Consider the following 24,831-nt stretch of genomic DNA (forward strand, 5'->3'; position numbering starts at 1 on the left):
AAAAGCGTTCTCCATTTGCTAGGCATGAAAATTAACCAAAGGAAAAGCGTCCTCCATTTGCTATTTAAGTGCATAGATGACATTTGTTTTTTCCTGCTGCCCCTGTTTTGAGACAGACCGGTGCATGATAATGGTCCATTCTAAATCAAAAACAAATTTCACATATATATATTATTTAGTTTATGTAAAGACCAGATTAAATCAAGAATAGTCTGATGGATGACAATATTAGCTTATCACTTGTGAATTATATATTATCACTTGTGAATGATGCCCAGCATAAGAAACTGTCTTTTTAGAATCATAGTTGCACACCTTATGTAGCCTAGCCAATAGGCCTATATGTTTTTGTATCACAAACCTTATTAAAATTAAGCACATGAATCTGCTTTACAAGGGCCTAACTGGCATACATAAGCAGTGCATGAGACTCATGATTGGGGAAGATACTTTTCACCATAAATATGCACCTTTTTATAATAAAAGCATTACATTCATAATCTTATTTGAGGTCACTTTTGATAAAGGTGTTTTCCCGCTAATGGAACATTTGTGCTTATAGCCTACTGCCATGTGTACATTGCTGCTCTGATAATGTGAAGAAATAACCTAATAGTTTATCAACAGAGTTAAATGTTCTGATCTGTTACATCAGCCACATTGCGTAAAAAAGTTTTTTTTGATGCTAGTGGTTGTATTCATTTGTGATCTATTGCATCTAACAAATGTCCCAGACTATGTTTGGAAAATGTATTTCTCGCACAGAATAGAATAGGTCGACTTTTGTACTATGGGGCATAGCAGTTGCGTCCCTGATGTGTCTGTCTTCACTTTTAGCCTGTGAGAAAGACCCGATCACGTGATGGAGAGCCATGTAAGTGAAGGGCGCTTTGTATTGCACAGTGCTCAGGGAGGATGGCACAACGCAGCACTCCGGTCCACAAAAGGCATTGATTTTTTTAGGGTGCGTTATGTTCACAAAGGGGATGCCACCGTGAAATTCGAGGCATTATCAAGTGCTTGTCAAACTGTGAATGAGAGACTGTTGGAGTGTGTACAGCCTGCGCAAAAACAAAGCAGAGCTAATGCCTTTCAAGCAACTTTTTTTTCTTTTTTGCAATTTATTAAAAATCCAAACATATAGCCTGACATTTGTAGAACAACTAAATGTATAACTCTAATAACGTATTAGTAACTCTAAATTAAGCATATAGGGAGTACCTATTTTAACTGCTCAACACAGAATAGCCGCATGTGTGCACTCCCTCAAATCATTTGGAGATAATATTGATATTTTATTCAGCTTTGTTCAATTGTATTATTCAAATGATAAAATAATATAAAATAATGCTTCGAAATTCTAAGCAGGTTGTCTGCTAAATGAACTAGTGTAGCTCACAGCCATTTGGCCTAGCCAGATCAGGACATAACACAAGGACAACTCAGAGTATGCGATTGTTTTCTTCTGAAATAGGCTACATTTTCTTAATCTCATGCTTCTTTAGACCTGTTTAAAATAAATAATGAATTTATTGTGAAGGTGTAGGCTATACTACATGGATGTATTCAACATTTTTTTAAATTAATGTGTTCATGTTAATTAACGGTCAATTACCGTGAGATCAACAGTTACTTGCTTGACAATCACTGACTGACGAAATGTAGTGACCCCACAGCCCAGCCTATTCAACTAGACCTCATTTACAGGAAACAAGCATTCATTAAGATCAGGTGTGGCCAATTAGTAGGCGCAGCAAACACACCTGAACACACTTAACAAGATAAAGGACAGGAAGAGTTTTGATGCTGAGAATTGAATGTATATCATTTTTAATAACATTCCTAGAGCATTCTCTGAGCATTACAAAAGTTTATTGTGGCTTTTATGGAAAGTTTTCTTAATGTTCTCAGAGAAATTTGATTAGAATCATGAGGAAACATGTAGGATACATTATGCTGACGTACTGAAATTCCCACAGAAGAATGTTGTTTCATAATGTTTTTTGGAACAATTTGAGAACTTAACTTTAAATTTAACCACGAGGAAACCTGTAGGAAACATTATGCTGAAATTCCCACAGAAGAACATTGTTTCTTAACATTATCTGAATTATTTGGGCGCATTCCCAAATACAAACCAGTTTGAGAACATTACCAAAATTGAAATGAAGTGTAACCACGTTTAAACATAAAAAAAGTAATAATCAGTAATGTCAATGTCCTTAATGTGCTGAGAATGATCCAAAGCCAAGCAACTATCCTGCACCATTCCCAAAAAGCTGTGGAAAGGTTGTATGTAAAATAACCATAGGACAATCACACTCTCATCAAGTTCTAAGAAACATATTGTTCTCAGAACATTATGTGCTAGCTGGGACGCTGTTAATGTGCACTTTATTGGGGTTGTTTTATAACTCGGGCGCCTTTTTTATTTACCTGTGAACCTTGCCCCTACCAGAGAGAACTTATTGCAGGGAGCGAGCAAAGCGCAGAGCAGCCTCTGGGATAAGTTAATTTGCCCTGGGGGGTGCGAACAAACGATCCAATTTGCCAAAGTCGTATTCGTGTTCGTAATGCGGGTGAGTTACCATCACTCTGACATCGACAAGTTCGAACCAGCTGTATGTAATAACACAAAAAACGTTCTGTGCTAATGATTTAAGAAATAACCAATAAAAACAAAACACTGCAATGTTGCTTAGCAGGTAGAAGCAGAGCTGCCATGTCTGTCGGCGCCATCTTACTTATTGTCCCACCTCTAGTGAGAGAACTTCTGCTATACAGGTACATTGCTGTGTGTGGGCGCGGCAGCGAGCGTGGTTTGGTGTGCATGTGTAAATAGAGACATCAGGGAGTCTTGGCTGGAGACGCCAAGGTCACATCAGAAGAGGGCTGACTGATGCACAACTCTGCAGTCATCCCTCTCTTCTTTTTCTCCTCCCCTAACCTTCTCTTTCTTCCTCATCAGCTCCTTTCTTCCTTCCTAGTCATCCCTCTCTCCTGCGTTGTTATTGGTCTGTACAGAGGGCAGGGAACACTGGGCACATGGCTCACGTATTGCTGCGTCAGAACGCATCAGAACGAGCAAAGTCAGAGTCCGGAATATATATATATATTAGGTACTTTTGTACCTGTACTTTTGTACCTGTTATATATATCAATTGAAGTCGGAAGTTTACATACACTCAGGTTGGAGTCATTAAAACTCATTTTTCAACCACTCCACAAATGTATTTTTTTTTAAACTATAGTTTTGGAAAGTCGGTTAGGACATCTACTTTGACCCAAGTACATTTTCCAACTATTTTTTATAGACAGATTATTTCATTTATAATTTACTGTTTCACAATTCCAGTGGGTCAGAAGTTTACATACACTAAGTTGACTGTGCCTTTAAACAGCTTGGAAAATTCCATAAAATGATGTCATGGCTTTAGAAGCTTCTGATAGGCTAATTGACATCATTTGAGTCAATTGGGGGTGTACCTGTGGATGTATTTCAAGGATTACCTTCAAACTCAGTGCCTCTTTGCTTGACATCATGAGAATATCAACATAAATCATCCAAGACCTCAGAAAGAAATTGTAGACCTCCACAAGCCTGGTTCATCCTTGGGAGCAATTTCCAAATGCCTGAAGGTACCACATTCATCTGTACAAACAATAGTACGCAAGTATTACCACCATGGGACCAAACAGTCCTCCTACCGCTCAGGAAAGAGATGCGTTCTGTCTCCTAGAGATGAACGTACTTTGCTGCGAAAAGTGCAAATCAATCCCAGAACAACAGCAAAGGACCTTGTGAAGATGCTGGAGGAAACACGTACAAAGTATCTGTATCCACAGTCAAACGAGTCCTATATCGACATAACCTGACAAGCCGCTCAGCAAGGAAGAAGCCACTGCTCCAAAACCGCCATAAAAAAGCCAGACTGCAACTGCACATGGGGACAAAGATTGTACCTTTTGGAAAAATGTACTCTGGTCTGATTAAACAAAAATAGAACGATTGGCCATAATGACCATCGTTATGTTTTGGAGGAAAAAGGGGGAGGCTTGCAAGCCGAAGAATACCATCCCAACCATGAAGCATGGGGGTGGCAGCATCATGTTGTGGGAGTGCTTTGCTGCAGGAGGGACTGGTGCACTTCACAAAATAGATGGCATCATGAGGCTGAAAAATTATGTGGATATATTGAAGCAACATCTCAAGATATCAGTCAGGAAGTTAAAGCTTGGTCGCAAATGGGTCTTCCAAATGGACAATGACCCCAAGCATACTTCCAAAGTTGTGGCAAAATGGCTTAAGGACAACAACGTCAAGGTATTGGAGTGACCATCACAAAGCCCTGACCTCAATCCTATAGAAAATTTGTGGGCAGAACTGAAAAAGTGTACGCGAGCAAGGAGGCCTACATTCCTGATTTAGTTACACCAGCTCTGTCAGGAGGAATGGGCCAAAATTCACCCAACTTATTGTGGGAAGCTGGGAATAGAAACTGAAATAAATCCTTCTCTCTACTATTATTCTGACATTTCCACAGTCTTAAAATAAAGTGGTGATCCTAACTGCCGTAAGACAGGGAATTTATACTAGGATTAAATGTCAGTAATTGTGAAATACTGAGTTTAAATGTAGTTGGCTAAGGTGTATGTGAACTTCCGACTTCCGACTTCAACTGTGTGTGTGTGTGTGTGTGTGTGTGTGTGTGTGTGTGTGTGTGTGTGTATATATGTGTGTATATATGTGTATGTATATGTGTATGTATATATGTGTATATATATATATATATATATATATATATATATATATATATATATATATATATATATATATATATATATATTTAATTATATTATATACACATACACACACAGTTGAGGTCGGAAGTTTAGATACACCTTGTCTTATGTCAGTTAGGATCACCACTTTATTTTACTCCAACTTAAGTGTATGTAAACTTCCGACTTCGACTGTATGTGGCAGGGTCTGCAGACAATCACGAATTATAAAGGGAAAACCAGCCACATCACAGACACCGACGTCTTGCTCCTGAACAAGCTAAACACCTTCCTCACCCACTTTGAGGATAACACAGTGGCACCGACACGGCCCGCTCCTGACGCAGACCAGCTGGCTGGAGTGTTTACGGACATATTCAATCTCTTCCTATCCCAGTCGGCTGTCCCCACTTGCTTCAAGATGTCCACCATTGTTCCTGTACCCAAGAAAGCAAAGGTAACTGAACTCAATGACTTTCTCCCGTAGCACTCACCTCTGTCATCATGAAGTGCTTCTCACCTCTTCCTAACCTGACACCCTTGAGTCCCACTTCAATTTGCATACCGACCCAATAGATCCACAGATGATGCAATCACCTTCACACTGCGCTATCCCAATAGGACTAAAGGAATACCAATGTAAGAATACTGTTCATTGACTATAGCTCAGCCTTCAACACCATAGTACCCTCCAAGTTCATCATTAAGCTTGGGGCCCTGGGTCTGAACTAGAGGTCGACCGATCATGATTTTTCAATGCTGATACCGATACCGATTATTGGAGGACCAAAAAAGCCGATTCCGATTAATTTTTATGTTTGTAATAATTACAACAATACTGAATGAACACTTATTTTAAATTAATATAATACATAAATAAATCAAATCAAATTAGCCTCAAGTAAATAATGAAACATGTTCAATTTGGTTTAAATAATGCAAAAACAAAGTGTTGGAGAAGAAAGTAAAAGTGCAAAATGTGCTATGTAAGAAAGCTAACGTTTCAGTTCCTTGCTCAGAACATGAGAACATATGAAAGCTGGTGGTTCCTTTTAACATGAGTCTTCAATATTCCAAGGTAAGAAGTTTCAGGTTGTAGTTATTATATGAATTATAGGACTATTTCCCTCTATACCATTTGTATTTCATTAACCTTTGACTATTGGATGTTCTTATAGGCACTTTAGTATTGCCAGTGTAATAGTATAGCTTCCGTCCCTCTAGTTAGCGCACGCTGGTTACACCAGCCTCATCTGGGGAGTTGATAGGCTTTGAAGTCATAAACAGCACAATGCTTGACACACAACGAAGAGCTGCTGGCAAAACGCACAAAAGTGCTGTTTGAATGAATGTTTACGCACCTACTTCTGCCTACCACCGCTCAGTCAGATACTTGTATGCTTGTATGCTCAGTCAGATTATATGCAACGCAGGACACGCTAGATAATATCTAGTAATATCATCAACCATGTATCATCAACCATGTGTAGTTAACTAGTGATTATGATTGATTGTTTTTTATAAGATAAGTTTAATGCTAGCTAGCAACTTACCTTGGCTTACTGCATTCACGTAGCAGGCAGTCTCCTTGTGGAGTGCAATGAGAGAGAGGCAGGTCGTTATTGTGTTGGACTAGTTAACTGTAAGGTTGCAAGTTTGGTTCCCCCGAGCTGACAAGGTGAACATCTGTTGTTCTGCCAATGAACAAGGCAGTTTGTCCACCGTTCCTAGGCCATCATTGAAAATAAGAATGTGTTCTTTAACTGACTTGCCTAGTTAAATAAAGGTATAAAAATAAAAAAATCGGCGTCCAAAACTACAGATTTTCGATTTTTATGAAAACTTGAAATCGGATCTAATTAATCGGCCATTCCGATTAATCGGTCGACCTCTAGTCTGAACCCTGTTCTGTGCAACTGGGTCCTGGACTTCCTGACGGGCTGCCCCCAGGTGGTAGGACACAACACCTTCACTTCTTCTGATCCTCAACACAGGGGCCCCACAAGGGTCCGTGCTCAACCCCCTCCTGTACTCCCTGTTCAGCCATGACTGCGTGGCCACACACGCCTCCAACTCAATCATCAAGTTTGCTGACGACACAACAACAATGATGAGACAGCCTTCAGGGAGGAGGTGAGGGCCCTGGCCGGGTGCTGCCAGGAAAATAACATCTCCCTCAACTTCAACAAAATGAAGGAGCTGATCGTGGACCTCAGGAAACAGCAGAGGGGGCACACCGCTATCCACATTGACGGAACTTCAGTAGAGAAGGTGGAAAGCTTCAAGTTCCTCAGCGTACACATCAGCAACAATCTAAAATGGTCCACCCACACAGACAGTGTGGTGTAGATTGAGCAACAGCGCCTCTTTAACCTCAGGAGGCTGAAGAAATCCGGCTTAACCCCTAAGACCCTCACAAACATTTACTGATGCACAATTGAGAGCATCTTGTCGGGCTGTATCAACACTTGGTATGGCAACTGCACCGCCTGCAACTGCAGGGCTCTCCAGAGGGTGGTGTGGTCTGTCTAAAGCATCACTGGGAGCACATTGCCTGCCCTTCAGGACACCTACAGCACCCAGTGTCTCAGGAATGCCAAAAAGATCATCAAGGACATCAACCACCCTAGCCACAGCTTGTTCATCCCGCTACCATCCAGAATGCGAGGTCATTACAGGTGCATCAAAACTGGGGCTGAGACAGAAGCTGTTTTCAATCTCAAGGCCATCAGACTGTTAAACAGCCATAACTAGCCGGCTATCTCCCGGTTACTCAACCCTAAACCCTAGAGGCTGCTCCCCCATGTACATAGACATGGAATCATTGGTCACTTTAATAATGGAACACTGGTCACTTTAGTAATGTTTACATACTGCTTTATTTATTTAATATGTATATACTGTATTCTATTCTACTGTATTTTAGTCATTGCCACTCCGACGTTGCTCGTCCTAATAGTTATATATTTATTAATTCCATTCTTTTACTTTTAGATTTGTGTGTATTGTTTTCAACTGTTAGATACTACCGCACTGTTGGAACTAGGAACACAAGCATTACGCTACACCCGCAGTAACATCTGCTAAATGTGTGCATGTGACCAATACATTTTTATTTGATTTATGGACAGTATGTGAATAGAAAACATGTGTACATCAGTAGTTATATAAGATGAGCCATGAGGAGAATACAGTATCTACATATAAAGTGGGTAAAACAGTATGTAAACATTATTAAAGTGCCCAGTGTTCAATAACTCTATGTTCATAGGGCAGCAGTCTAAGTTACAGGGTAGAGTATTGGCAGGGTAGTTGGCTTGAGATACTACTGCACGGCTAGTGACTGTGACTTAGGTTCAGTGCAGGGTACTGGGCGGAGGCTGGCTAGTGTTGACTGTTTAACAGTTTCATGGCCTGGAGATAAAAGCTGTTTATCAGCTTTGATGAACCTGTACTGTCTCTGCCTTACTAGATGGTAGCGAGGTAAACAGCCCGTATCCCGGGTGGCTGGGGTCCTTGAGTTGTGTGTTAATTGTGTGTGTGTGTTGCAGCCAGCTGTTCTCTCTCTGTTTGTGGTGTCTTTAATTGACCAGGCCAAAGGTTGTCGGCTCATTTGTGATTCACTCCGTTGAGTCTAAGGAAGAGGAATGAGAATCCTGTCCTTTCTCTATGAGCTGTCACATGCACACAATTTCACACATATTCACACACACACACAAAGACATACACGCACGCACACACACACACACAAACACACATAGGGCTCCAATTTCCCTCCACCACCCTCTGTGCTTCAGAAGCTCCTGATACAGCCAGCCCATTAAAATCAGTGTGTAATTGGAAAACAAGTTCCTGCATCTAGCCATAAAAAGCCAGGCTTATTCAGAGCTGTCCAATAATGACACCTCCCATAACTTATTCTTACTTTCCTCAAACACAAAAATCCCTTCCACATTTTCATTAGATTTGGAGTCTTGAAAATGTTACTTTGTCTGTATTTTCTCATTTGGGATGTGTGTGTGACACGACGTGGAGCTATGTTGTGGACCATTGTCTGCAGTAACTATGGGAGCGGAGTGCGTTTTCTCACCGACAGTGTGTGTCAATGCTAACATCAGTGCGACAGTAAATTGTATACACACTTTGCTAAAATCCCCTCAGGAATTTTCTAACGCAATTCCAATCTGTTCCTCACCTCTTCCTCCATCCAGATCAATGGCGGGAGATATTTTAACCTAGCTGGGTCAAAGAGGCCACTTTAATGTCGGGTTATAGATTGAGGTTATAGATTGATTCAGCCCAGAACAGCTAGGCTAAGGATCAACGTGTGTGTGTGTGTGTGTGTGTGTGTGTGTGTGTGTGTGTGTGTGTGTGTGTGTGTGTGTGTGTGTGTGTGTGTGTGTGTGTGTGTGTGTGTGTGTGTGTGTGTGTGTGTGTGTGTGTGTGTGTGTGTGTGTGTGTGTGCGTGTGTGTGCGTGTCTGTGCGCGTGTGTCTGAGTGTGCGTGTGTGTCTGAGTGTGCGTGTGCGCGTGTGTGTGTCTGAGTGTGTGTCTGAGTGTAGGTCAATATCCTTGTGTAGTGTTAGTGCCAATCTAAGAAGTTTCAGTAGTGCTGCTGGGGTTTTCTGTTGCTAACAGTACCAGGCCATGGGGCAGTGGCGCAGCCTGTATCAAATCATAGTGATAAGCTAAACACACACACACACGCACACGCACACGCACACGCACACACAGTCGCAGAGCAGCTCCAATGAACCCATTGCCTCTTGTCAAACAGCCTAGTTCCCTCAAGTCTTTATGCATGTTGTGTGCATGTGCACCAATGTGGATTTGTGTTCTCGAGCTGTTAGAAACAACCCAGTGTAGCCATCCCACAAAATTCGCTGGCACGTTCTACTGCCAATCAGAGAAATAGCAATTAGTATGCTACATAGGAAAGCTGTTGCTAGGTCAGGCTTTTATATCTCCCTTTCCCTCTCTCCCTCGATCCCTCTCTCCTTTTATTGAAAGAAACAAAGAGTATCTTGCATCACACCCTCTGAGAGGGTGAGGAGAGGAATGTTATATAGACATTTACCATCTGTCAATCACTCAGATGTAGCACTGGGAGTGGCTGGATCTGAAGAGATTTATAACAAGTAGACAGGACTCTTTAGCTCTGGATCAGGAGTTATTTTTTGGATCAAATGGTCAGGGGAAAAAACACAGTTGTACAGTGAGGTTCTTGCCTAGTGTCACACCTTGGTCTTAGTATTTTGTGTTTTCTTTAATTATTTGGTCAGGCCAGGGTGTGACATGGGTTATTGTGGTGTGTTTTGGTCTTGGGGTTTTGTGGGGTGTCTATGGCTGCCTGAGGCGGTTCTCAATCAGAGTCAGGTGATTATCGTTGTCTCTGATTGGGAGCCATATTTAGGCAGCCATATTCTGTGAGTGTTTCGTGGGTGATTGTTCCTGTCTTTGTGTTTGCACCAGATAGGGCTGTTTCGGTTTTCATTATTTCATTTTGTTATTTTTGTAGTTTCTGTATGTATAGTTTTCCTTCATTAAAATATCATGAATCATCATCACGCTGCATTTTGGTCCGATCCTTGTTCTACCTCTTCGTCAGTTGAAGAGATAGAAGAGAGCCGTTACACCTAGCAGGTTTTCTGGGTGTCTGTGTAGGTGTGTTTGATGATGTACTCAGATTTAGTCTAATGAAACAAAGTGTGAACATTGTGTTCTGCTCTACAGAACACGTGGGTTGATGTTTTCACTGTTTCTGTGTGCTGATGAAAACAGTTTGATGCTGTTACCAGTTAATTAATTATAGAAAATGTTTAAAATACTGGACCTGTTGCACCTCAATAACAACAACAAAAGCATAGTCACTACAGGCAGCAACATTCTAACACAGTTCACAATCTACCAACTAAATCCAGTTTGTCAGCCTTAATTATAATCAGTGGTGGAAAAAGTAGATAATGACTCAAGTAAAAGTGCAAGTCACCCAGTAAAATATTACTTGAGTAAAAGTATTTTATTTGAAATATACTTAAGTATCAAAAGTAAATGTAATTGCTAAAATATACTTAGTATCAAAAGTAAAACTATTAAACATTTCAAATTCCTTATATTAAGCACACCAGATGGCCTCATTAAAAAAAAACATATTTTATTTACTAACAGATAGTCAGGGGCACACTCCAACACTCAGACATCATTTACAAACAAAGTATGTGTCTAGTGAGTCCGCCCAGATCAGATGCAGTAGGATGACCAGAGATGTTCTCTTGATAATTGTGTGAATTAGACTATTTTCCTGTCCTGCTAAGCATTCAAAATGTAACGAGTACTTTGGGTGTCGGAAAATGTATGGTGTAAAAATGACATTATTAGAAATTAAGTGAAGTAAAGGTCCTCAAAAATGTAAATATTAAGTACTACTTAAGTAGTACTTTCAAGTATTTGTATTTAAGTACTTTACACCACTGATTATAACACAGGCCTATTTATAAATTGGACTCTTACAACTTTGTATTCCTCCCCTAGTTTGGTCCAGGTTGGGTTGCTGAGTGAAACTGTGGATGCGTCCCAAATGACCCCTATTTCGCACACTACTTTTGACCAGAGACCTATGGGCCCTGGTCGACCGTAGTGCACTGTACAGTATTGGGAATAGGGTGCTATCTGGGACACATTCCTGGTGTCCTTAAGTTATTATTTGTATGACTATAGAGTAGTGTTGTTTGTTATTATACTATGGGTGGGTCTAATCTTGAATGCTGCTTGGTTTAAACTGCATTCCAGCCGGTGTCTATGCCACAAGTTTCCACCAGCTAAATCTATGATGTTAAAATGCCTATTTACTCTGTTCCATCTGACTGCGCAATCCACTGTCTCATCAGCCCAGGCAAGCGATTTTTTAAATTTATCTCCTCTATAAAAAGCATCTAGACTTTATCTCACATTTCCTTCAGACTAACATTTAGTTTTCAACAGTGGAGATTTGTATAAACCTTGCTGGTTGTCTCTCCGACATTTGCAAAATTGTTTCAATATTCAAATTCGATCTCCAGCTGTCCCATAGTAATGAACATGTTGGATGTTCGGACGAGACAGACAGGCAGGGTTTCTCAGCCAGTCGAAATCATGAATCAGCTGGCATCATTTTTATGGATAGACAAAGTCAAATGTAAATTGAAAAAGGTAAAACGAAACTAAGTGCAGCTAGTTTGCAGTCTTTCCAGTTTCAGTTTGAAGTGATTGTTAGCTGTGTTGTTGGCTAGCTCCTTTCAACAGTGTCCTGATGAGTGAGCACATGTTCTATGCCAGTTGGTAGAGCATGGCGCTTGTAACGCCAGGGTAGTGGGTTCGATCCCCGGGACCACCCATACGTAGAATGTATGCACACATGACTGTAAGTCGCTTTGGATAAAAGCGTCTGCTAAATGGCATATATTATTATTATTATTATTATTATTAGGTGAAATCGTGCCTCATTAGCTCATTGTTATGGATGTATCCAAATGAATGTCACGAGAAAACACCTTAAACAAATGCAATTGCAGCTACTGTGCTGTTATTCTGGCTGCACTTTTTGACATGACTGTAAGTCAGCTGTAGTTGGCTAGTTAGCAAGCAAAGGGTAAGAACGTTGCCAGCCATTATGGCAATGGAACATTTAGAACAAATGACTGGGTCGCGTCCATAGATACAGAGCGAAAGGCTGAATGACTGTCACGTTCTGACCTTTATTTCCTGTGTTTTGTATTTAGTTAGTATGGTCAGGGTGTGAGTTGGGTGGGCAGTCTATGTTTGTTTTTCTATGATTTGGGTATTTCTATGTTTCGGCCTAGTATGGTTCTCAATCAGAGGCAGGTGTCATTAGTTGTCTCTGATTGAGAATCATACTTAGGTAGCCTGGGTTTCACTGTGTGTTTGTTGGGTGATTGTTCCTGTCTCTGTCTTTGCACCAGATAGGACTGTTTTGAGTTTTCACATTTCTTGTTTTTTTGTAGTCAGTTGTTCATGTGTACCTTAACGTATTAAAAAGAACCATGGACAATTACCACGCCGCGTATTGGTCCTCTGATCCGTTTCGCCTCTCCTCTTCGGAAGAAGAGGAGGAAATTCATTACAATGACTGGGTAGCGTCTCTAGCAACCGAACCGGATAGAATGAACTACCCGCTGGCTTGGGTAGCAACCCTAGATGTGTGTCGGGACTATATCTTGTGGAAGAATGAAATAGAATTTATACATTCCTCAAAATAACGTTTTTAATGAAAATATGTAAATAATTATTTGAATATGTTGGTAAACCGTTGTATAAAAGTGATAATACTCTCGATGCCCGTGTTTGGAGGATATATTGGCATGGGCCTAATTACATCCGTGCCAATACAGTTGAAGTTGGAAGTTTACGTATACTTTAGCCAAATACATTTAAACTCAGTTTTTCACAATTCCTGACTTTTAAATCCCAGTAAAATTTCCCTGTTTTAGGTCAGTTAGGATCACCACTTTATTTTAAGAATGTGAAATGTCAGAATAATAGCAGAGTGATTTATTTCAGCTTTTATTTCTTTCATCACATTACCAGTGGGTCAGAAGTTTACATACACTCAATTATTAATTGGTAGCATTGCCTTTAAATGGTTTAACTTGGGTAAAACGTTTCTGGTATCCTTCCACAAGCTTCCCACAATAAGTTGGGTGAATTTTGGCCCATTCCACCTGACAGAGCTGGTGTAACTGAGTCAGGTTTGTAGGCCTCCTTGCTCGCACACACTTTTTGAGTTCTGCCCACACATTTTCTATGGGATTGAGGTCATGGTTTTGTGATGGCCACTCCAATACCTTGACTTTGTTGTCCTTAAGCCATTTTGCCACAACTTTGGAGGTATGCTTGGGGTCATTGTCCATTTGGAAGACCCATTGGCGACCAAGCTTTAACTTCCTGGCTGATGTCTTGAGATGTTGCTTCAATATATCCACATAATTTTCCTGCCTCATGATGCCCTCTATTTTGTGAAGTGCACCAGTCCCTCCTGCAGCAAAGCACCCCCACAACATGATGCTGCCACCCCTGTGCTTCACGGTTGGGATGGTGTTCTTTGGCTTGCAAACCTCCCCCTTTTTCCTCCAAACATAACAATGTCATTATGGCCAAACAGTTATATTTTTGTTTCATCAGACCAGAGGACATTTCTCCAAAAAGTATGATCTTTGTCCCCATGTGCAGTTGCAAACCGTAGTCTGGCTTTTTTATGGCGGTTTTGGAGCAGCGGCTTCTTCCTTGCTGAGCAGCCTTTCAGGTTATGTCGATATAGGACTCGTTTTACTGTAGATATAGATACTTTTGTACCTGTTTCCTCCAGCATCTTCACAGGGTCCTTTGCTGTTGTTCTAGGATTGATTTGCACTTTTCGCAACCAAAGTATGTTCATCTCTAGGAGACAGAACTGAGCGGTAGGATGGCTGCGTGATCCCATGATGTTTTTACTTGCGTACTATTGTCTGTACAGATGAATGTGGTACCTTCAGGCGTTTGGAAGTTGCTCCCAAGGATGAACCAGACTTGTAGAGGTCAACAATTTCTTTCTGAGGTCTTGGATGATTTCTTTTGATTTTCCCATGATGTCAGTCAAAGAGGCACTGAGTTTGAAGGTAGGCCTTGAAATACATCCACAGGTACAACGACAATTGACTCAAATTTTGTCAATTGCCTATCAGAAGCTTCGAAAGCCATGACATAATTTTCTGGAATTTCCCAATCTTTTTAAAGGCACAGTCAACTTAGTGTATGTGAACTTCTGACCCACTGGAATTGTGATAGAGTGAAATAATCTGTCTGCAAACAATTGTTGGAAAATTTACTTGTGTCATGCACATAGTAGATGTCCTAACCAAAACTATAGTTTGTTAGCAAGACATTTGTGGAGTGGTTGAAAAACGAGTTTTAATGACTCCAACCTAAGTGTATGTAAACTTACAACTTCAACTCTATATCCTCCAAACACCGGCTTCTCGGGCATTATCACTTAAGTGCGTGCTTCCCCACCACAGTGTCAGAGCCCAGCCAGCCAGCCCAGCAGCACATGGTTTACATTATAACTCATTAGTCTATTGCTGGAGTGTATCAACAAGTTCTGCCCTATCCCACTTATTAAAGATCAGACAGGGTCATTTCCATGTTAAAGACCCATGAGCAGCAACATGTGAAATTCTTAGGATCATGTTAAATTGGCTGTCAAATGAAAGCTAAGAGTCTATATTCCTTTGAAATTAAGGTACAGTATATACAGTGGGGAGAACAAGTATTTGATACACTGCCGATTTTGCCGGTTTTCCTACTTACAAAGCATGTAGAAGTCTGTCATTTTTACCATAGGTACACTTTAACTATGAGAGACGGAATCTAAAACAAAAATCCAGAAAATCACATTGTATGATTTTTTTAGTAATGAATTAGCATTTTATTGCATGACATAAGTATTTGATACATTAGAAAAGCCGAACTTAATATTTGGTACAGAAACCTTTGTTTGCAATTACAGAGACCATACGTTTCCTGTAGTTCTTGACCATGTTTGCACACACTGCAGCAGGGATTTTGGCCCACTCCTCCATACAGACCTTCTCCAGATCCTTCAGGTTTCGGGGCTGTTGCTGGGCAATACGGACTTTCAGCTCCCTCCAACAATTTTCTATTGGGTTCAGGTCTGGAGACTGGCTTGGCCACTCCAGGACCTTCAGAAGCTTCTTACGGAGCCACTCCTTAGTTACCCTGGCTGTGTGTTTTGGGTCATTGTCATGCTGGAAGACCCAGCCACAACCCATCTTCAATGCTCTTACTGAGGGAAGGAGGTTGTTGGCCAAGATCTCTCCATACATGGCCCCATCCATCCTCCCCTCAATACGGTGTCGTCGTCCTGTCCCCTTTGCAGAAAAGCATCCCCAAAGAATGATGTTTCCACCTCCATGCTTCACGGTTGGGATGGTGTTCTTGGGGTTGTACTCCTCCTTCTTCTTCCTCCAAACACGGCGAGTGGAGTTTAGACCAAAAAGCTCTATTTTTGTCTCATCAGATCACATGACCTTCTCCCATTCCTCCTCTGGATCATCCAGATGGTCATTGGCACACTTCAGACGGGCCTGGACATGCGCTGGCTTGAGCAGGGGGACCTTGCGTGTGCTGCAGGATTTTAATCCATGACGGCGTAGTGTGTTACTAATGGTTTTCTTTGAGACTGTGGTCCCAGCTCTCTTTAGGTCGTGCCGTGTAGTTCTGGGCTGATCCTTCACCTTCCTCATGATCATTGATGCCCCACGAGGTGAGATCTTGCATGGAGCCCTAGACCGAGGGTGATTGACTCATCTTGAACTTCTTCCATTTTCTAATACTTGCGCCAACAAGCTGCTTGCCTTCTCACCAAGCTGCTTGCCTATTGTCCTGTAGCCCATCCCAGCCGTGTGCAGGTCTAAAATTTTATCCCTGATGTCCTTACACAGCTATCTGGTCTTGGCCATTGTGGAAAGGTTGGAGTCTGTTTGATTGAGTGTGTGGACAGGTGTCTTTTATACAGGTAACGTGTTCAAACAGGTGCAGTTGATACAGGTAATGAGTGGAGAACAGGAGGGCTTCTTAAAGAAAAACTAACAGGTCTGTGAGAGCCGGAATTCTTACTGGTTGGTAGGTGATCAAATACTTATGTCATGCAATAAAATGCAAATTAATTACTTAAAAATCACACAATGTGATTTTCTGGATTTTTGTTTTAGATTCCATCTCTCGCAGTTGAAGTGTATCTATGATAAAAATGACAGACCTCTACATGCTTTGTAAGTAGGAAACACTGCCGATTTTGCAGGTTATCAAATACTTGTTCTTCCCACTGTATATGATTTGGGATGAGTCGGACTGCAGAGGAAAGGAAAAGCTGCCAGCAAATGCTCTACATATGTGGGAACTCCTTCAATAATGTTGGGAAAGCATTCCAGGTGAAGCTGGTTGAGATAATGCCAAGAGTGTGCAAAGCTGTCATCAAGGCAAAGGGTGGCTATTTGAATAAATATATTTTGATTTGTTTAACACTTTTTTTGGTTTCTAAATGATTCTAATATGTGTTATTTCATAGTTTTGATCTCTTCACTATTATTCTACAATGTAGAAAACAGTAAAATAAAGAAAACCCTTGAATGAGTAGTTTGTTCTAAAACTTTGGACTGGTAGTGTGTACTTTTTCCCACAGTTGTCCATCCTAAAAATGAGGAATAAGCAAAGGCTTTCATTTCTGGTCATAGAAATGGAAAATGGGTCTTAGAAAACATCTACCAGAAAAGTCTTAAAAGGGATGAGAAACGTATGAAAACATAAGAATGTTGAAGTAAAGACCCCTGACGAATATCAACACTTATATTTAGTTTCAGATACATTTCTCTGCCTTCTCTCAGTTCAAATTCCATTACTTAAAAAACACATATCGTTAAGATATTTTCTAATTTCTCTCAGTCATGAGGAGGGAGGATAATGGAAGTTCACAGAAGTAAGAATTAAAGGTAGACCTACATTTTTGTTTATGAATTATTAAGTAATTAAAACTCAATTCCATTACCAAATAAAATACATGTAGGGTATAGTTCAGTACAGTAAGGTAAAGTAGAGTTCAGTACACTACACAGTAGAGAACACGGGAGTTGAGTACACAGAATGTACTGAACTCTGCTGTACTGTACAAAACTTTACTGTACTCTATTGTACTCTACTGTGCTGTACATTGATGTCCAGACTTGTGAAACAGAGATGTCTATGATTGGTTTAGATTTGGTCCAGACCGGACCAACCAAATTTGGTCTTGTTTGGGGGCAGAGCTCATTAAAAGAATAGCCAGTGTGTAGAAATAATACCCAAATATGCAAAGAAGGATATTGCATATTTATACATTTCTGTACCTATTCAAAATTACTTCTTTAAAATGATTTCTGTGTAGTACAGATCAGGGACCCATGATGAAATTCTGTTGCCGCAATTCCGTCACCGGGTGTAAATCCACTTCACCCCCATTCTTTCTGCAAACATCTGTAACTCCTAATTTGGAGCAGAGATCTAACAGAGTTTTTGGAAAGCATGGACACAAAAACTGAGGGAGATTTTACCATAATTCTGTTACCAAACTTTGCATCTGCACAGTTCTTTCAGTAAATGTGTTATGTTCAGTGTAAATTGTTAAATGTAGTCATTGTGCATAGAGTTGTATGGTTTGTTAAACTTTAAAATCAATGTTTTTTGTTTGGCATACTGTCTGGCAAATCTGAGTGTCTGCTACTGTTATTGTGGAATTGCCCACAGGCCACTGTGCTTCTCTGCTGCTCTGCTTGTGGATCAATGGATCATACAATGGAAGAGCTTTGCAAATGTACTTGATGCCATACATACCCATATTGTCTTCTAAGGCAAATGGGTCATAGTCTCCATAGGAATCTAGAAAGGAGTCTTCACTATGCAACGATGCACGCAAGTTTTGCAAGTTTTGTCGTATTTCGCGATAGGGAAATGTGTGTGTGTGTGTGTGTGTGTGCGTGCTTGATGTGTGTGTGTGTGCTTGATGTGTGTGTGCGCTTGATGTGTGTGTCCTTATCTGCCCTTCTTTATATTAGCCAGCAGTAGACTGACTCAGAGACTGACTGTTATCACCATCTGACCCTTTCATACTTTCATATTGGTATTCATGATGCTATCCTCTGTTTTTATGACCTGCCTGGATACTGATATAGGAATGGCTTTAATATTTTCCATTTGGAGATAATAATAGCCTGCCTTTTGACTGTGAGATTATTATCTTTTGAATGCAATATTCTTCTACCGTTCAAGTTCTCAGATTGTAACAATATTTCCCTCTTCCTCTTCCACTTCATCTTCTTCCCCATCCTCGTCCTCTTCATCTTCCTCATCTTTCCCATCCTCTTCCTCATCATCCTCATCCTCCTCCTCTCCCCTCCACCCCTCTCCTCCATTTTCTCCTTTCCTCCTCCCGCTCCTCCTCTCCCACAGAGAGCCAGCTCCTTCCGGGGAACAACTTCACCACAGAGTGTAACATCCCAGGGAACTTCATGTGTGGGGACGGGAAGTGTGTCCCAGGCGGGTGGCAGTGTGACGGACTGCCCGACTGCTTCGACAAGAGCGACGAGAAAGGCTGCCGTGAGTACAGCTCCCTTTCACCATCTCCACTTTCTAATTCTCTCTCATTCGCTCTCTCTCTCTAAGCATTTTAAGGGTTACCAGAGACCAGGTTTAGTCCTGCGCTTCTTGCTTCTCCCCTTCTTTCTTGTCTAGCCCCCCTCACTCCCATCCCCCTAGCCAACAAACCCATAGCCCCAGTTTAGCACTTGGGGAAACTTAATACCATCAAAGCAATGGACGATTACGCCTGTGTGTAGAAATAGCACATTATAATACTACTGTAACACCACGGTAATATAATCCAGTAAAGTCATGATCCTACTAGTGTTGCTTGGCTTTGATCTTTATTGAGCTTTCGTCTATCCTGCTACCTCTCTCGCTCTCTCTCTCGCCCCTCTCTCTCTCTATCTCCGCTCTCCCCCTTTATCCCCCCTCTCCACATAAAGATGGGAATATTGATAAGCATTGACTTTGAGCTCCTGACATATTTAAAGAGGCAATCAGCAGTAGAAACAATAACAAAGCATTTCCCTGCCCCTGTTTTGGTAAAAAGCAGAGGGATGGGGCTGGAGAAATGTAACCACTCTCACATTCATAGACAGAGCTATGGATGCAAGGACTGACCATCCATGATATCCAAATTATAGTTTTAGTCATGTTTTGGGCCTATATACAGTGTTTGTAAACAAAGTAAATGTACACACATTGTAGTAAAACAACCTTATATTTTGGGTTCTGATGGGTGTAAGTCAGTTTAACTAAGCACCTGAGGCCTTTCTAAGTTATATTCTTCAAGAATCAATGGGTACATATCGTGAATTAACAAGTACAAAAATGGATGTAGCAATTCCGGATTACCCCTTTAAGGGGAACTCCCATCTCATGTCGATGCATCGACACCCCCACCACACCCCGTCTCATTCTCCCATGTCTACAAGTATCCCATTTCTCTCTCTCTCTATCTCTCTTGCTCGCTCTTGCTCTTGCTCTCTCTCTCTCCCCCTCTCTTCATCTCCAGGTGGGTTTTCCCCCTCATTCCCTCTCTCTCTCTCCCCCTCTCTTCATCTCCAGGTGGGTTTCCCCCCTCATTCCCCTCTGACTGTTACCCTACCTTTCACTCACCTCATTATTTTTCTCCAATTAAGGAACATGTTTCCTCCTCATGTTGGGTGGGACGGGTGTTCGGTTCCTGCCAAACATCTACTCACCCCCTTCCCTACTGATTCTGCTGAGACTTTAAGACGCCTCTGGGAAATGTACATGTGGCTCAGCCCCAGTTTACACACCCTCCACACCCAACTCTCATAACCCAATGCTCACACACGCACGCACGCACGCACGCACGCACGCACGCACGCACGCACGCACGCACGCACACACACACACACACACACACACACACACACACACACACACACACACACACACACACACACACACACACACACACACACACACACACACACACACACACACACACTGCCCTACCCCTTGTCCTCTCCTTCCATCCCTTCTTCGCCAACACTCTCTCTGTTTGCTGTGGCAGCTCAGGGAGTCACCAGACAACTCAAATTTTGCCAACGGGACCCTGATTCCCAAGATGACATGTCACACTGGAGTTGTTCTCTCTTTCTCTCTCGCTCTCTATCTATTTGTCTCGGTCTCTCTCTTTGTCTCTCTCTTTGTCTCTCTCTGTCTCGGTCTCTCTCTTTGTCTCTCTCTGTCTCTCTATTTGTCTCTCTGTCTCTCTCTCTGTCTCTCTCTCTGTCTTTCTATGTGTCTCTCTGTCTCTCTCTCTGTCTCTCTCTTTGTCTCTCTGTCTCTCTCTCTGTCTCTCTCTCTGTCTCTCTCTTTGTCTCTCTCTTTGTCTCTCTCTGTTTGTCTCTCTGTCTCTCTCTCTGTCTCTCTCTCTGTCTCTCTATTTGTCTCTCTGTCTCTCTCTGTCTCTCTCTCTGTCTCTCTCTTTGTCTCTCTCTGTCTCTGTCTTTCTCTCTGTCTCTCTCTGTCTCTCTATTTGTCTCTCTGTCTCTCTCTCTGTTTGTCTCTCTGTCTCTCTCTCTGTTTGTCTCTCTGTCTCTCTCTTTGTCTCTCTCTGTCTCGGTCTCTATCTCTGTCTCTCTATTTGTCTCTCTGTCTCTCTCTCTGTCTCTGTCTCTCTATTTGTCTCTGTCTCTCTATTTGTCTCTCTGTCTCTCTCTCTGTCTCTCACTCTGTGTCTCTCTCTGTCTCTCTGTCTGTCTCTCTGTCTCTCTCTGTCTCTGTCTCTCTTTGTCTCTGTCTCTCTTTGTCTCTCTGTCTTTCTCTCTGTCTCTCTCTCTGTCTCTCTCTCTCTGTCTCTCTATTTGTCTCTCTGTCTCTCTGTCTCTCTGTTTGTCTCTCTGTCTATCTCTCTGGCTCTCTCTTTGTCTCTCTGTCTGTCTCTGTCTCTCTCTTTGTCTCTCTCTTTGTCTATCTCTCTGTCTCTCTCTTTGTCTCTCTCTCTCTGTCTCTCTCTCTTTGTCTCTCTATTTGTCTCTCTGTGTCTCTCTCTCTGTCTCTCTATTTGTCTCTTTGTCTCTCTCTCTGTCTCTCTCTCTGTCTCTCTATTTGTCTCTCTGTCTCTCTCTCTGTCTCTCTCTTTGTCTCTCTTTGGCTCTCTCTGTCTCTCTCTTTGTCTCTCTCTTTGTCTCTCTCTCTCTCTGTCTCTCTCTCTGTCTCTCTGTCTGTCTCTGTCTCTCTATTTGTCTCTCTGTCTCTCTCTCTGTCTCTCTCTTTGTCTCTCTCTTTGTCTATCTCTCTCTCTGTCTCTCTCTTTGTCTCTCTCTTTGTCTCTCTCTGTCTCGGTCTCTCTCTCTGTTTGTCTCTCTCTTTGTCTGTCTCTCTCTCTGTTTGTCTCTCTATTTGTCTGTCTCTCTCTGTTTGTCTCTCTATTTGTCTCTCTGTCTCTCTCTCTGTCTCTCTATTTGTCTCTCTCTCTGTCTCTCTCTCTGTCTCTCTCTCTGTCTATCTCTTTGGCTCTCTCTTTGTCTCTCTCTGTCTCGGTCTCTCTCTTTGTCTCTCTCTTTGTCTCTCTCTCTGTCTCTCTCTCTGTCTCTCTATTTGTCTCTCTGTCTCTCTCTCTGTCTCTCTCTCTGTCTCTCTATTTGTCTCTCTGTCTCTCTCTCTGTCTCTCTCTCTGTCTCTCTCTCTGTCTCTCTATTTGTCTCTCTCTCTCTCTCTCTGTCTCTCTCTCTGTCTCTCTCTCTGTCTCTCTATTTGTCTCTCTGGCTCTCTCTGTCTCTCTCTTTGTCTCTCTCTTTGTCTATCTCTCTCTCTGTCTCTCTCTTTGTCTCTCTCTTTGTCTCTCTCTGTCTCGGTCTCTCTCTCTGTCTCTCTCTTTGTCTCTCTCTTTGTCTCTCTCTTTGTCTCTCTCTGTCTCGGTCTCTCTCTGTCTCGGTCTCTCTCTTTGTCTCTCTATTTGTCTCTGTCTCTCTCTTTGTCTCTCTCTTTGTCTCTCTCTTTGTCTCTCTCTTTGTCTCTCTCTCTGTCTCTCTATTTGTCTCTCTGTCTCTCTCTCTGTCTCTCTCTGTTTCTCTCTCTGTCTCGGTCTCTCTCTCTGTTTGTCTCTCTGTCTCTCTCTGTGTCTCTCTGTTTGTCTCTCTGTCTCTCTCTTTGTCTCTCTCTCTGTCTCTCTCTTTGTCTCTCTCTCTGTCTCTCTCTCTGTCTCTCTCTCTCTCTCTCTGTCTCTCTATTTGTCTCTTTGTCTCTCTCTCTGTCTCTCTCTCTGTCTCTCTGTCTCTCTCTCTGTCTCTCTCTCTGTCTCTCTGGCTCTCTCTGTCTCTCTCTTTGTCTCTCTCTTTGTCTATCTCTTTGTCTATCTCTCTCTCTTTGTCTCTCTCTTTGTCTCTCTCTGTCTCGGTCTCTCTCTCTGTTTGTCTCTCTATTTGTCTCTCTGTCTCTCTCTCTGTCTCTCTATTTGTCTCTCTGTCTCTCTCTCTGTCTCTCTCTCTGTCTCTCTCTTTGTCTCTCTCTTTGTCTCTCTCTGTCTCTGTCTCTCTCTTTGGCTCTCTCTTTGTCTCTCTCTGTCTCGGTCTCTCTCTTTGTCTCTCTCTTTGTCTCTCTCTCTGTCTCTCTCTTTGTCTCTCTCTCTTTGTCTCTCTCTCTGTCTCTCTCTCTGTCTCTCTATTTGTCTCTCTGTCTCTCTCTCTGTCTCTCTATTTGTCTCTTTGTCTCTCTCTCTGTCTCTCTCTCTGTCTCTCTATTTGTCTCTCTCTCTCTCTCTGTCTCTCTCTCTGTCTCTCTGTCTCTCTCTCTGTCTCTCTCTCTGTCTCTCTCTTTGTCTCTCTCTCTGTCTCTCTCTCTGTCTCTCTCTCTGTCTCTCTCTTTGTCTCTCTCTTTGTCTATCTCTTTCTCTGTCTCTCTCTTTGTCTCTCTCTTTGTCTATCTCTTTCTCTGTCTCTCTCTCTTTGTCTCTCTCTTTGTCTCTCTCTGTCTCGGTCTCTCTCTCTTTGTCTCTCTCTTTGTCTCTCTCTCTGTCTCTCTCTCTTTGTCTCTCTCTTTGTCTCTCTCTCTGTCTCTCTCTCTGTCTCTCTATTTCTCTCTCTGTCTCTCTCTCTGTCTCTCTATTTGTCTCTCTGTCTCTCTCTCTGTCTCTCTCTCTGTCTCTTTATTTGTCTCTCTGTCTCTCTCTCTGTCTCTCTCTCTGTCTCTCTCTCTGTCTCTCTCTTTGGCTCTCTCGGTCTCTCTCTTTGTCTCTCTCTGTCTGTCTCTCTCTGTCTCTCTCTCTGTCTCTCTCTTTGTCTCTCTCTTTGTCTCTCTCTCTGTCTCTCTATTTGTCTCTCTGTCTCTCTCTCTATTTGTCTCTCTGTCTCTCTCTCTATTTGTCTCTCTGTCTCTCTCTCTATTTGTCTCTCTGTCTCTCTCTCTGTCTCTCTCTTTGTCTCTCTGTCTCTCTCTCTGTCTCTCTCTCTGTCTCTCTATTTGTCTCTTTGTCTCTCTCTCTGTCTCTCTATTTGTCTCTCTGTCTCTCTCTCTCTGTCTCTCTCTTTGTCTCTCTCTGTCTTGTCTCTCTGTCTGTCTCTCTATTTGTCTCTTTGTCTCTCTCTCTGTCTCGGTCTCTCTCTTTGTCTCTCTCTTTGTCTCTGTCTCTCTCTTTGTCTATCTCTTTCTCTGTCTCTCTCTCTTTGTCTCTCTCTTTGTCTCTCTCTGTCTCGGTCTCTCTCTCTGTTTGTCTCTCTATTTGTCTCTCTGTCTCTCTCTCTGTCTCTCTCTCTGTCTCTCTCTCTGTCTCTCTATTTGTCTCTCTGTCTCTCTCTCTGTCTCTCTCTCTGTCTCTCTGGCTCTCTCTGTCTCTCTCTTTGTCTCTCTCTTTGTCTATCTCTTTCTCTGTCTCTCTCTCTTTGGCTCTCTCTTTGTCTCTCTCTGTCTCGGTCTCTCTCTCTTTGTCTCTCTCTTTGTCTCTCTCTCTGTCTCTCTCTTTGTCTCTCTCTTTGTCTCTCTCTCTGTCTCTCTCTCTCTGTCTCTCTATTTGTCTCTCTGTCTCTCTCTCTGTCTCTCTATTTGTCTCTTTGTCTCTCTCTCTGTCTCTCTCTCTGTCTCTCTATTTGTCTCTCTGTCTCTCTCTCTGTCTCTCTCTCTGTCTCTCTCTCTGTCTCTCTATTTGTCTCTCTGTCTCTCTCTCTGTCTCTCTATTTGTCTCTCTGGCTCTCTCTGTCTCTCTCTTTGTCTCTCTCTTTGTCTATCTCTCTCTCTGTCTCTCTCTTTGTCTCTCTCTTTGTCTCTCTCTGTCTCGGTCTCTCTCTCTGTCTCTCTCTCTGTCTCTCTCTCTGTCTCTCTCTCTGTCTCTCTCTCTGTCTCTCTCTTTGGCTCTCTCTTTGTCTCTCTCTGTCTGTCTCTCTCTTTGTCTCTCTCTGTCTCGGTCTCTCTCTTT

The 24,831-nt window shown here is 42.1% G+C and overlaps 1 protein-coding gene across 2 annotated transcripts in view; it reads left to right on the plus strand.

Moving 5' to 3' along the window:
* LOC118370953 (low-density lipoprotein receptor class A domain-containing protein 3-like) overlaps positions 1–24,831 on the plus strand; it is a 146,471-nt gene that overhangs the window by 37,149 nt on the left and 84,491 nt on the right. For both annotated transcript variants that reach the window (XM_052474841.1, XM_052474840.1), the window contains exon 2: positions 18,816–18,962. In XM_052474841.1, the coding sequence (XP_052330801.1) occupies positions 18,816–18,962 (147 nt within the window). The remainder of the gene's footprint in view (positions 1–18,815; positions 18,963–24,831) is intronic.

Source organism: Oncorhynchus keta, chromosome 22 (assembly GCF_023373465.1).
Source record: "Oncorhynchus keta strain PuntledgeMale-10-30-2019 chromosome 22, Oket_V2, whole genome shotgun sequence".
Classification (NCBI taxonomy): Eukaryota; Metazoa; Chordata; class Actinopteri; order Salmoniformes; family Salmonidae; genus Oncorhynchus; species Oncorhynchus keta.